Source organism: Lotus japonicus, chromosome 6, assembly GCF_012489685.1.
Source record: "Lotus japonicus ecotype B-129 chromosome 6, LjGifu_v1.2".
Classification (NCBI taxonomy): Eukaryota; Viridiplantae; Streptophyta; class Magnoliopsida; order Fabales; family Fabaceae; genus Lotus; species Lotus japonicus.
The window spans coordinates 59732630-59745978 of record NC_080046.1 but is presented as its reverse complement, the minus strand read 5'-3'; the positions used below and the strand labels follow the sequence as shown (position 1 = coordinate 59745978).

Genomic DNA, 13349 nt, shown 5'->3' with positions numbered 1-13349 from the left:
AAGGGTATAAGTGGAAAAAATTAGCAAAAAATGTATTGATTTTCTAAAACAACAAACATTTTGGGATATTGAAAAATGGTGCAAAACAACAAACTTTCTGGAACGGAGGGAATAATAAATTTTGATAATATATATAGCCAAGACACTTTAAGATCTAAGAAGGCAAAGTTGTAATAATTTTTAAAAAATAGAAATAATTATAAATGATAAAGTTTAAAAGGTATATATATATATATATATATATTTTAAATATGAAAAACAATCAATCAGGTGATTGACTTGGAAAAAAAAAAGACTATGGGACCGTTAATGTAATTCGTGGACTTCTGCAATATTAAACATCATCAACTACTTTTCAAAAAGAAAAAAAAAACATCATCAACTATTTAATTAAAAAAAAACATCATAAAAGTATTTTTGAAAATATAATATTACTAGGTAGTTATATTAGGAAAGTTTATCAAGTTTTTCTTTTTTATCAAGTTTTTCTTGAAATAACACAATTTTTTTCTCATATGTATATATCCTCTCAAACATCCACATTTCTTTAATATGTACACTGCGGGAATTTTTTTTCCGTCAAAAAAGTGAAAGAAAGATATGAAAAATAATTAAAAGGATATAAAACTAACATTAAATATGACTATTGACTTACACATTTCCTTTTTTTTTTGAATAGACTTACACATTTCCTTATAATTAATATATATATATGTGTATATTTGTGAAATAATAATAAATTAATCAAGTAAGTTGGGTAGTTCACTAACTGTTTGCTAGAAGATTAATCTCTCACAATATCGACTGTGTGGATATACCTTGGTTAATAGAAAAAAAATAATGAATTATTTTGAAATATATTATTGAAATATAATAATTAAAATTTGACGTTAGCATTACCTGATTTCAACCGTTGTTATTATTTTTAGTTTTAATACATACTATTAGTTGACCATAAAAAAAATACTATTAGTTTCAATAAAAAATATATATACTATTGAAAATTAATAATTAAAATTAGTTTTAACTCCTCAATTTATATTTAACTGTCAAGAGAGAGAAGATACACAAATATTAAGTTGCACAATTAATGTTGTTAATTTTCAGATTTTTTTTTATTTTCCTATTTTACATCTTTAGAATGTATTTTATCTTTCTTCATTTATTATTCTAATAATGATATTATTTGAAAAAATTTAATGCTATTTTGAAATGCTAAGTGACAGATATATAAGAACAATTTTTTTTCTTAAATGTGGACAATTAATAAGCAATAAATGTATTTCTTAATTAATTACAATCACTACCTTTATCATGAAGTAATTTGAGTATTTAATATTTTAATTTCAAAATTTAATAATTAAATTAATTAATACCATTAATTACTATATTAATTATATAGAATTAATTTCCTTACACTGACCTCATTCATTTTTTACATAATCTAAAGTCTAAACACATCTATTTCAGTTACAGAAATATAAAAAAAAAATTCTCATGGAATATGGAAACCCCCCACTTCCTAATAATTAATATATACTTTAAATAAATAAATATATATTTCTGTATATAAACCATGTGCTTGTCCCTATTTTTTCTCATTCCATGCTAAATTACATTACAGAAAACAAACATGTCTCCCCCTTCTCCATTTTCAGCTTTTTATGAATTGTAAGCTTCAATCCTCCATTTTCACCCTTTTAATTTATACATTATTGGATCTTCTCAATTATTTGCAACTTGCTTCTTTTCTTTTTCTTGAGATTTTGTTTAAAATTCCCCAACTTTGTCTACTGTTTAATTAAACTGGCTCCAATGAAAGTTAACACCTTGCTTCATGAGTGTGTTTAATAATCATCAAAGTAGATGGATTTGTTGAACATTGCAAGCATGGTATGTGCCATTTTAAAGGGGTTCAGTTCAAGGCCATGTCTAGTGTTTGTTACAAAATTGCTCTCTTTTGTTGTCTTTATTTGTTGACCATAGAGGTGAAAATCATAACTTTCTTAATGACATTGAGTAGATGGATTGATTTTTAAATATTTTCTTAGGGTAATTGGAAAGAATTTATAGGCTTATTAGTGCTTGGGAATCTAGTCTAATATCAAACTCGAATTTGTGAATAATTTTTGAAAATGAAACAATAAAAAGAAAAAAAACATTTGTCTATGAAAACTATTTTTCAAAACTATGATAATTTTTGTCCCATGAAGTTTGCTGAGTCTACCCTTATTTAGGGCTTAGTATTACCAATTGTCACTGTCATTATGCTCCTTACTTTCTCATCATAGTTCATCAAGATGGAATCAACCACTTCTTGAAGAAACATATCATACTCAAGCAAATCTCTAACTTCCAGATCATCAAACGTACCAGATCAAATGTGATGTTGATGAGATGAAGAACAATACAAAGGAGAGGTCGGTGGTGTTTCCACCAAGGAATGATTTGCTGAAGGTTCACCAGAGCTTGCTAAGAAGGCATTTTCTGGTGTGTTTGATGTTTAGGAAGTAAGAGACTTGCTTGCTTGAGTCTGACTTGTGTCTTTAAGAAGTGGTTGGTTTCTTCTTTATGCTCTGTGATCTGAAGAAAAGGGAGGAGCTTAATGGCAGTGATAATGCTAGTGCATTGGAAACCCTAAACATTCGTTGCAAAGATCTGTAGAGGAATGAATAATGAGAGTTGTCCAGATGGAGAATAGTCTAATAGGTAGAGCTAGCTAGAGAGAGACCAATAAATTATATGTCAATCCATAATAGAGATTTAAAGTTAAACATTCCATCTTCAAACTTAATTTATGATGGGATATTATATCGTATGATTCATGTAACTAATCTCAACTAGTTGGAGAAAGTTTTGGTGTTCTTTGTTTTGCATGTTGAAATGGAATGTAAATTAGATCATTCATGATCGGAGATTCTATTGCTTATCGTATCATTCATCTATTGTTTGTGGTATTACATGAGAAACAATATGTCGAATCTAGTATATCATTGTTGAAGCTTTGGTTTATCTGCAATCTTTTCTAGATTTATCATAGTCATTAGTTTGCTGCAACTTTTTTGTTCACCCCTATCATGCCATGATTGCCTTGTGTCTTTTTAATTAATAGTATGTAGTCACCTAAATTATTCAGCGTTGAGAGGGGATATCAAGTTTATAATGTACAAGTATTTATTCAAATTGTAGATGATGTTTAACATATAAACTCTTCAGAATTCTAAACATGTTTACTCGCACCTTGATTGACTTGCCCTCATTTACTTGTGTATGTTGATGAAGTTTTTATAAACTGCTGATGTATGTTCAACTTGGTTGTCCATTGCTTCGCAGTTAGGAAATGTTTTGATTTCTGGGAAAGACCATGGTGCGGTGCTTCGACGGATTGAAGCAGTGGTTTGCTGCTGCGTTAAGTTGTTTTCATGCTCGTGGTTTGCCCCCGCAACCTGCAAGAGGTTTACGGAATCCGGAAGCACTTGCAAGAGAAACAATATGTACGTTATTATTTCCATACTTCTTTCCATTTTGTGATATTAGAAACTTTTCAGGCCTTTGAAGATCTTGGAAATTGTTAGGTAGAAATGAACATTCTGCATCATTTTACCATTTTTCAGTAACTAAGGTTCTTGTTAAGACTTGAATGTAAGCTGTTTTAGTTTCAATGCAGTTAGTGTTAGTGAAATTGAAGCTCTCTATGAGCTCTACAAGAAGATTAGCAGTTCAATGATTGATGATGGACTCATCCATAAGGTTAGTAGTTCTATCAATTTTTTTTTGACAATAACAACATAAAGTAGTTATGATGTTTTGTGTATATTCTTTCTCCCTATCCCTGTATTATACTCATAAGTATCTTAATTTATATGGCAGGAAGAATTTCAGATGGCCTTATACAAGACAGACAACAAAGACAGCATATTTGCAGATAGGGTATGTAAAAGCTTTGACTTGTACTCTAGTAGTTTTGTTAACAACTCTTTTTAACCTTTTTACACTTCAAGGAAGAAGAAGGAAAAATGCAACACAATTATTTTGGATGCATTTTAAAGAAAATCCAACTGTTACAATATATTTCTGACAGTACATTGTTTAAATTCTGTAGGTGTTTGACTTGTTTGACGCAGAGCACCATGGGAAACTTAATTTCAGAGCGTTTGTGCGTGCTCTCTCTGTCTTTCATCCCAATGCACCAGTTACTGAAAAGACTGACTGTAAGATTAATAGATTTATATGTATTAAGACTTTAAATATCTTCTAGCAAACAATTGTGTGAAGGATTAAGGGTATTTATTCTAGAGGGTGTGATATGTTGCTTCTATTGTTGTCTGTTTTTTCCTTTACTGTTTGGTGATTCCTAACTTTCCCTTCTTGCAGTTTTATTCAACTTGTATGATCTTAAACATCAGGGATATATTGAGAAACATGAGGTAATTTAATTTTCTTTCTTAAACTTGAGTATCTTCTGTTTCCTTGGAGTTTGTATTCTCCAAAGTGCTTTAGCATGTATCTGGTATATATACGCTGCCACACTGATCCTTTTTATTTTTGGCATAGTTAAAACAAATGGTGGTGGCCACTCTAGCTGAATCTGGGATGAAACTTGCAGATGATGTGGTTGATGGCATCATTGACAAGGTGACTGTTTCATTTATATGAGAACACTTCAATATGGATGTCATGATATCATATATTCACAAGTCTAGGTTTATTGAAGCATTAATAGGTTGTTTCTTTCTTTCATAATTTCTTTCTTGCTATCTAGAGCTGTTGCTAATGGTATTTATATTGTTCAGACATTCAAAGAAGTTGATACTAAGCTTGATGGGAAGATTGACTTGGAAGAATGGAAAGAACTTGTCGTGACGCATCCATCTCTTCTGAAAAATATGACCCTTCCCTATCTTAAGTAAGTTTCTTCTTCTAACTGATATTACAATTTTAGAGTGGAAACTTTCCAGTTTATGTTTGGATCTATGCTATTAATTGGTGAGTTAAAACCATGACATGATTCATTATGAGTATTATGAATGAGGCAGTAATTTCTCATCTGCTTTTCTTATGGAAAAATTTCAAAATTCTTCTTATCATGATAGCTTTCTCATATTAGTTTACAGATAAATGCTTTGGAGCTTATATGATAAATGCTCATTGACATAAGCACTTGATTAGACTATTTACTCAAACACACCCTATATCATTGGTAGCATTTTGTGTGTGTGTGTTATGTATCTCAAGGACACATCTTTAGTTTAACATTGACTAGTATTTTGTTATTAAGTTCTAGCATCTAACATCTCTCAAATTGTTTTCTTTGCAGGGAAATCACAACCACATTTCCTAGTTTTATCTTTCACTCACAGGTTGAAGATGATTAAGACAACTCCATCATTGATGTCAGCAGTTTCATTGGTCTTGACTGAGAATGTTCTTTATGTTTAGCAATTAAGACTTTGTTTATGTTTTCATCAAATAGAACTTTGCCTTCAATTCCCTTTTTTGGGCAGATACTATGGTTTGTAATATTATTGCTGGATTTGGTTATTTATTCGCTTGATTGGGATTAAAAGGAGAACTTGATAGAATATGCGGGTGTTTAAGAATTAACACCAGGGAATTTTAGATTGACATATATCTGCAATTGTGACTTGTTAATATTGCAGGAATGGTATTAAATTGCGATCTGTAATCGAAATTGTGGTTGCAATGTATCAGACTTTAGAGTCACGCATTGGGACCGCAGTTGCGGCCACATCAACCTACATTTGTCTGCTATTCCGCGACATAGTGGCAACACGCAACCACAACTTAAATTATAGCGCATGTTAGAAAATCATTCTACAATTGATTTTAAAAATAAAATTACTTATAAACTCTATGAGTAACTTCTTGGTGCTAGAATTGATTTTAAGGAAACAAAATTCTTATTTTTTTTTGCAAAATTAATCTAAATGTGCTATTAGTATGTGTAAAAATAGTATATGTCAACTCTTTTGATGCATGTTAGTTATATATTTTTTGACGGATGGCTATATCTTTTTGCTCAAGGTTTAGATTTTTTGTTGAGGACATAGGTGTAGATTACTCTTGACGGAAAATATAAGATAGATCATGCTTTGGGTGATTTGTACCCTTGCTATTATATTATAAAATGATATTTTTTTTAATAAAATCCAAAATTATAATAGTAAACCATTTTTTACCTAAAACTATTTTTTTTTTCAGAAAAGTATGGTGCCTCTCAAAAAAAAAATGGCACTAGTGCCTACCCTACATTTTGGCGTGAGATTATAAAATTGTCTTTAGTGTATACTTCAATTTTCAGAGATGCAAATAGGGTTAAAAAATGATATTTTGATTGTTTCAGTGATTCAATCTCAACCATCAAATATTTTAATATTACATCTATGGGGTTGTCTAAATAACTCATGATAAAAATTGGGTTAACTCACTCATTGCTTAGTTGTTCCAATCATATTGTAACATGTGTCCATATATTATCCACCTCACTTTTTATTTTACATTTTCACAATATTTATTTTATTAGTTAATTCAATTGCAGAATAACCCTATCAATTTAGATTATAGCATACCTTTTCTTAAAAAAAAAATCCCTAATCCCCTTTCTTTGTATGCGTTCTTTTCTTCTCCTCAAGAATAGAAATCATTAGTTCAGTCTGTGTTGATACTGCAAAATCCAAGGCTTAGGCATGACATCTAGATTAATAATAAAGAACAACAGAAAGATAAAGAACATTGAACAAACGTTTTATAGGGTTCCAAAAGGCACCTTATCTACGGATACCAGTGAACAGCTACAAATAACAATCCCAAAATTTCAATTTGCATACTTAACTGGAGCGGAAACTAAGAATATTGCAATTTTTTACCAATTGTCCTAATTTATACCGTTTGTTATTCTTCTTGAAGAGAAGAAGAGAAGTACGCAGGGAAAGAAAGGGGAATTGGGGATTCAATTTTTTTTCTCAAAGGGACTCCTATGCTATTATCTAAATTGGTAGGGTTAGTGTGCAATTAAATTATTTAATCAAATAAATATTACGCAAATGTAAAATAAAAAGTGAGGTGGATAATATGTTGACACATGTTACAACATGATTGACACACCTATGTAATGAGTGATTTAACCCAATTTCTATCATGGGTTATTTAGACAACCCCTACATCTATGGTCAAAATTTTCCTAAACACTCGATAAATCGGTGCCCCTCTTATTTTGAGTGACACCACTAGCGTTTGCCGATAAGTATTATATTTAATTTTTTTACTTACATATTTATATAATTTCACAAATATAACTTTTCTTTCCTTCCACTTTCCCTTTCATTCTTTTTGCATACCAAATAACAAAAAATTATCTTCCTTCCACTCTTTTTCTTTCCTTTCCTACTACTTTTCTCCTACAACCAAACAATGCCTTAGCATTGTTGTCAAATTGCAGTGTTCTTTAGCATTTGCTTCACTCCAATTGGCGTTTTCTTCTTCCCTTTGGTGCTGCAATTTCTCTGTGGGTAAGCAAACCTTAACTCCCCTTTCACCGTGTTTCTGCACTTCATCAAATTCAACGCATGTTCTGAAAAATCGTTTCTCTGCAAAATCCCAATTCGATAACCTTACATTGACACTGTGAATCGTTCATCAACACTAGTCTTTGAAATCACTGTGTTGTTTGTTTGTTTGCTTTACCTGCATTGCTCTCTACTTGGAATTTTGCAGGTTAGCTATGTCGGACAAAACAGGAAAGGGCTTTACGCCGTTTGGCAAAGCAGGTGAAGTGTTTCACATTCTCTCTTTATATATACACCTTGCTCTACCAAAAAGTTTCAATTTTTCCTTTTGGGTATTTGATTTTTTTTCCCACTTTTGTTGGGGGTTGGATTTTGTTCTATTGGGTCATCATGCAAAAATATTGGACTGGATTTGACCTATGACATTGCTGCTGTTACTGTCATTCTCTTATGGTGTGTGTTTGTGAGTTGAGTTTTGGAGGTGAGAGAAGGGAAATGAAAGGCTTATGAGAAGTCATCCCCTTGTTTTGAGAGTTTTCTAAGAAGTGGGTAAGCATTTGGGGAATTTTTTAAAACCCTCCAAAACCCTTCCAAGACACTAGTGTAGTTATTTTGTGGAGTTTCCTCAAATTGGGGGTTTGGGTGAAATTTTGAGCTTCTAGACTGTTGGGATGTCAAGTGTGAGGAAAGAAGTCTTACATAGGAAGATTAGGGGAGTATTAATCACTTTATAAGTAAGAGGACCCAGACACCTAATGCCTTAAGGTTTTGGGTGAAAATGTGGTGTCCAATGCACTTGTGGTTTACTCTTGTAAGCCCAATGTGGAGATCCCCCGGAGTTTTATCCTCTTGCGGCCCAACACAGACCAAGGGGGAGCTTACCGTCCCTTCCCCTTTCTTTCCCTTCACTTACTCTCAAAGCCTTGCCCTTCCCTCTCTCAGGAACTCCCAAGCACACCCTTAGGAAATTCTTTCATTTTCCCCCTGTTTTGAGATATGAGATGGTATATCCATTTTTTTAATGTATTTATTCCCCATTTGATTTGTTGGATATGTCTTTGATATATATCATCCTTTGATTTGCATATGTTGCTTGATGCCTATATCTTTGTTTTTCTGTTTGTTTTGACTACTGATATATGGTTCTGTGTTGGACACTTCAGATAATGTGTTCATCTTGGCTTTATCGATCTATGGCGCATAGTGGGTGTTAATAGTTTTAACCATTTGGTGGTACTGTAAATGTTGATTGTTAATATTTTTTTTCTTGTTAGGATCCCTGAAAGGGAAAGATGACAGTACACCAAAATCAGCACAGGGAAGGAAGGCTCAGTTTTCCAAAGAAGGTTAGCATCATTTATGTGATTGTTGTACTCCTTCTCTGTGGAGTATGCAAGTACTGTGAGGTTCTTTGTAAAGCAGTTGCTTCTATATCTAAAGACTTTGGGATACTGATCATATTTACTACTAGTTGTGCGATCACTTACTGAAGTCATTGTTTGGTTGTATATTCTAGGTCCATTTCAATCCAGAATGAATGGTTCACCGACACCTGGTGGAAAAGGTATAATGTGATTACTGATTCCCCAAGTTATTATTGTTTTCGTCATTTCGAGAGTTTGCATTCTGGCACAATCTTCATTCCAATCATTAAACTGATTGCTTATATTCTTTTCTTGATTTGTTAGTTATGTTTCTTTTTCATGGACCATTTTTCATTTTCAAGGTGAAAAGGAGGACAAGGCTGCAAATGGTGGAAAGACTTCAGGGTCACAAGACCTTAAAATTGATCGAGGTATCAGCCTGCTTTCATCATCTCTCATGTGTTTTCTGTTTCCTGTGATTTTTTGTAAATCATATATTAGTTTATACTTGTATGTTGTCTCACATTGTGATTTAGCTGTTTAGTTTGCATTAGATGAAACCCCACTTTATCTCTAATTTAGCAATATCAACAACATTAATTCTCTGGGTGACATTGCAGAACTTCCAGCAAATGTCAAATGCTTGATGGATTGTGAGGCTGCAGATATTTTACAGGGAATTCAAGAGCAGATGGTCACGCTATCTAGAGATCCAACTATCAAACTCCCAGGGTGAGAGAGACACTGAGCTTCTTTTTTATTGAAAAGGATGCATGAGCTAATTGAGTTTTATTACTGGAGTAGAAGATCAATTTCACTGATCTGAACTTTGTCTTTATTTTCTGTTTTAGACCATTTGACAAGGGGCTGCAGTATGCCAAAAGCAGTAGCAAGTATACAAATGCCAAGTCCATTAGACGCATTGTTGAGTATCCTTAAATTTTCACTGTGGACAGTGTTTATACATCTGTGTGCTGTCTGTGTTTGGATTTGTTTGCATGTTAAATGGTATTATTGTTTTACTTTATATCACTCCTATCTCTTGTCTCTATAATGTTCATCTCTTGACTCAAATATTAGGCCTCTTGCAAATAATGGTCTCACTGATTGTGAGGTATTATCAATCTTATTCTAACTTCCTTTGTTCTTATGTATTATGTAGCTCTCTTGACATCATTATCCACTGCAGGTATGTGTGATTGCTAATGTGTGCCCAGAAACTGTTGATGAAATTTATGCTCTCCTCCCATCATTGAAGGTATGGCATGATGCACTTTGAGTTCCTTTTTAACTTAAATCATCAATGGAAGGAGTATGGTCTTTGTTATATAATGATATTATTTCACTATTAATGTTTTGAGTGTTTATTAAGAAAAGGAGGCCTCCCTTGGATAAGTAAGTGCAGTTGCAAAAAACACAACTACTTCATGGTCTCCATTGTTTTCCTTCCCCTTTTTTCTTACTGTAGTGAAACTGAAAACAAAGTCGGGCGACAGTTTATTATATGCCAAATATCTGGGGTGGATAGCTTGACCCTTTTTGAGCCTACACAAGATATTTTAACTAGTTTTCTGACTATTATGGTCCGTTTGGAAGAGCTTTTGTTATCACATAAGCGCATTTTGGTCCGTATTCAAATGAGCTCTATGACTACCTATAAGTTGTTTTGAACATATTTTCATAAGCTGCTGAGATTAGCGTATGTATAAGCGTTTATACCTATATATAACCTATTTTGTGCTTACTTCAATAAACTTCTCAAATTAGCTTAGGAATAAAGGCTTATGTGATAAGCGTAATTGCAATAAGTGCTTAATTAAGTTGTTAGCTCAAACACATACTATATCCCTAGTCATGAGACCTATTTAAGTTCTCTGTTTGCCCTTATTTCTTCTGAGGATATGGGATTCTCATTCCCACTTGTAAAGGAAAATTAACAAAAGAGAAAACGACTTGCAAATAGGGTGGTGCCATCTCATAGTATTTATCTCTATTTCAGGGTAAGATAAACCTTAACAGACAACTTCTTGAAGATTCAGTGAGTGAGCTTGCTAAGCTTAGACGACCAGTCTAAAGAAGCCACATAATGGAAAAGGTTCACTGGTGAGTGAGTTTTCTCTTTTTTATGCTTTGTTTCACTCTGCATCCTTCTTTTAGATCTGCTTCTGATTTGGCCTTTTCATTTGTTCTGAGTGCAGGTTTACCATTTAGATCTGCTTGCTGAAGTAACTGCTCGCCTGGCAAATTTATCTCATGCAAAACAATTCTTGAGCTTACTAACTGAGACAATGTGTTGTAAAAACTCAAGCCATGTTTTATATTCATGTTTTCAATGGCTGTACAAAGATCTAATGTGGATCTCAAGTAGATGAATTTCATATCTACAAGACTATGGATCTTATATCTAAGGGGAGAATGGATTTTCTCATGAGAAATTTTCACGTAATAGGGTAATATGGTTATTTTTTTGTGGTTATTTACCGATTTTTTAGTTGAGTTTATATGATTTTTAACATTAATAAATATTCGATAAAGATTAGAATGTAATATAACATGAGGGTAGGATACCATAATTAAAATAAATTATATAGTTAATATGTGAAATTTTTAGGATATCACATTGTAAAATAGTAAATTGTACATCTATATAGATTTTTTTTTATAAGCACATCTATATAGATTACTGTATGACTACCATCGACCAAACAAAGAGAGGGAAGCTATTTTGCAGAGAACCCATCTTGATGCTTGATAGAATTGTGTCTTATAAGTATGAAAATTTATTTGTACATGTACTTATTGCGATATAAAATGGGGTTTCTTTTGAATAATAAAAAAATAAAATAGTTTAAAAACAATTTACAAACATGGGTCAGTTTTGGCTTTGAAGCAGAAGAAACTGGTTATTTGTGATGGAGAAACAAACCCTAACAAAATACTTAGCAAAGAAGGTGCAATTAGCGATGGAATATTTGAGAATTTTCTGTAGCAAATTTCGTCACAGATTGAGACGGATTTAGCGACGGAATATATCCCTATCTAACATTTCATCGCTAATTTCATCCCTTATTCCCTTTTATTGGTTTTTTTAGGGAACCCTTTTATTGTTATTAGCCAATGATTTTGTGAAAGATTGATTTTCCGTACTCTTTTTTTTAACACTATATTAGTAAACTGTTTTTTGATGCTTATATTAGTAAACTGTTTTGAATCTATTTTTAATTTTTATATATTTTAAAAAATCCGACCCTATCTTTCCAAGTATAACAAAAAAGAAAACCTATAAAATTGATTGTATACAACTAATTTTTTCCCACATAAGAGGACCGATAGGTATTTCTAAGCTGTTCGTCAATTTATATTTTGAGTATTCAAATCTTGTCTATGTTATTGCAGGAATAAAAAACGAGATTATAAAAAGAGTTGACAAATTATATTAAAATTACTAAGAACAACGTGGAATGAAATTGCAACATCATAAATTGCTCTTACTCCTTAATCATCAGGCATGCATCAAGAGAGGGTTCATAGATTAAATGATTCGTCAAATGCAATACTTCATCTGTATTCTTGCCTAGGTAGGTGCATAATAATAGCTTATTTTCTACGTTTAAAACAATATTGAAAATACAAATTACCCATAATTTCTCTTTAACTCAAGAGAGAACAATGAAATACTCAATCAATGAAGATGTACTTCCTCTTATTATTCTTCTTTTGATCATAGTACATTAAGAAGGAATTGACCACTTCTTGAAGAAAAATATCAGACTCGATCAACTCTCTAATTTCTGAAACATCAATCGCACAATAAATCGCATTCTCAGGAAGTTGAAGCAGCTCTGAAACTTCATGGAATCCTTCCTTCATGCCAACATCCTTAACCTCTAGCTCCTTTGTATTGTTCTTCATATTAACAAGGTAGACAAATTGTTGAGAAAACTATTGCATAATGGTATAATATATACTATAAGATGAGTAATCTAAAATAAGAAAGAATCAATAATAGACTTTTTATATATTAAATATTTTATTCAGTCACATCTACACATTGTAAATAAAAGGAAATGATGCCGATCAATATATATCATTACCTAATTTATAAAAATTTCAACTAATTAAGCAATGTAACCAAATAATTCTAAATTGATCGATTTATAAAGATTAATATAATCACCAACTTTATTGTCAATTAATATATTTTTTATTGGTAGGATCCCTGGATGAGTGCCCTAAAATAAGTTATTGTATTGCATCAAAATTGGAAAATGCAAGGTGGAGATTTGGAGTAACCGATTTGGTTTTTGTATTTTCATATTTTGGACTTCGTTGGCTATGAGTCAATTCAAGTTGATATTGGGTGGACTATATATTCGATCCAAACTCATGACCATCTTAGTTTTAGTTCCAGTTTTTGTTAGGTAGATGACTAAACCTCTTGGGTTCCCACTAGGGTGGG

At 32.0% G+C, this 13349-nt stretch overlaps 2 protein-coding genes across 2 annotated transcripts; both read left to right on the top strand.

The window, feature by feature from the left end:
- Positions 1-1612: 1612 nt before the first annotated feature.
- LOC130726515 (calcineurin B-like protein 2) lies at positions 1613-5565 on the top strand. Its single transcript, XM_057577794.1, has 9 exons — positions 1613-1671; positions 3334-3494; positions 3668-3750; positions 3871-3930; positions 4103-4211; positions 4375-4427; positions 4555-4635; positions 4794-4906; positions 5318-5565. The coding sequence occupies exons 2-9, from the start codon at positions 3365-3367 to the stop codon at positions 5373-5375; spliced, it is 687 nt and encodes a 228-aa protein (XP_057433777.1). The 5' UTR covers positions 1613-1671; positions 3334-3364; the 3' UTR covers positions 5376-5565.
- A 1819-nt stretch (positions 5566-7384) lies between these two features.
- Positions 7385-11325, top strand: LOC130726241 (DNA-directed RNA polymerases IV and V subunit 4-like). Its single transcript, XM_057577478.1, has 11 exons — positions 7385-7529; positions 7735-7787; positions 8801-8872; positions 9043-9090; positions 9253-9321; positions 9511-9622; positions 9742-9819; positions 9971-10004; positions 10080-10148; positions 10890-10993; positions 11089-11325. Exons 2-10 carry the CDS (start codon positions 7742-7744, stop codon positions 10962-10964), a joined length of 603 nt encoding a protein of 200 aa, XP_057433461.1. The 5' UTR covers positions 7385-7529; positions 7735-7741; the 3' UTR covers positions 10965-10993; positions 11089-11325.
- The last annotated feature ends 2024 nt before the right edge of the window (positions 11326-13349 follow it).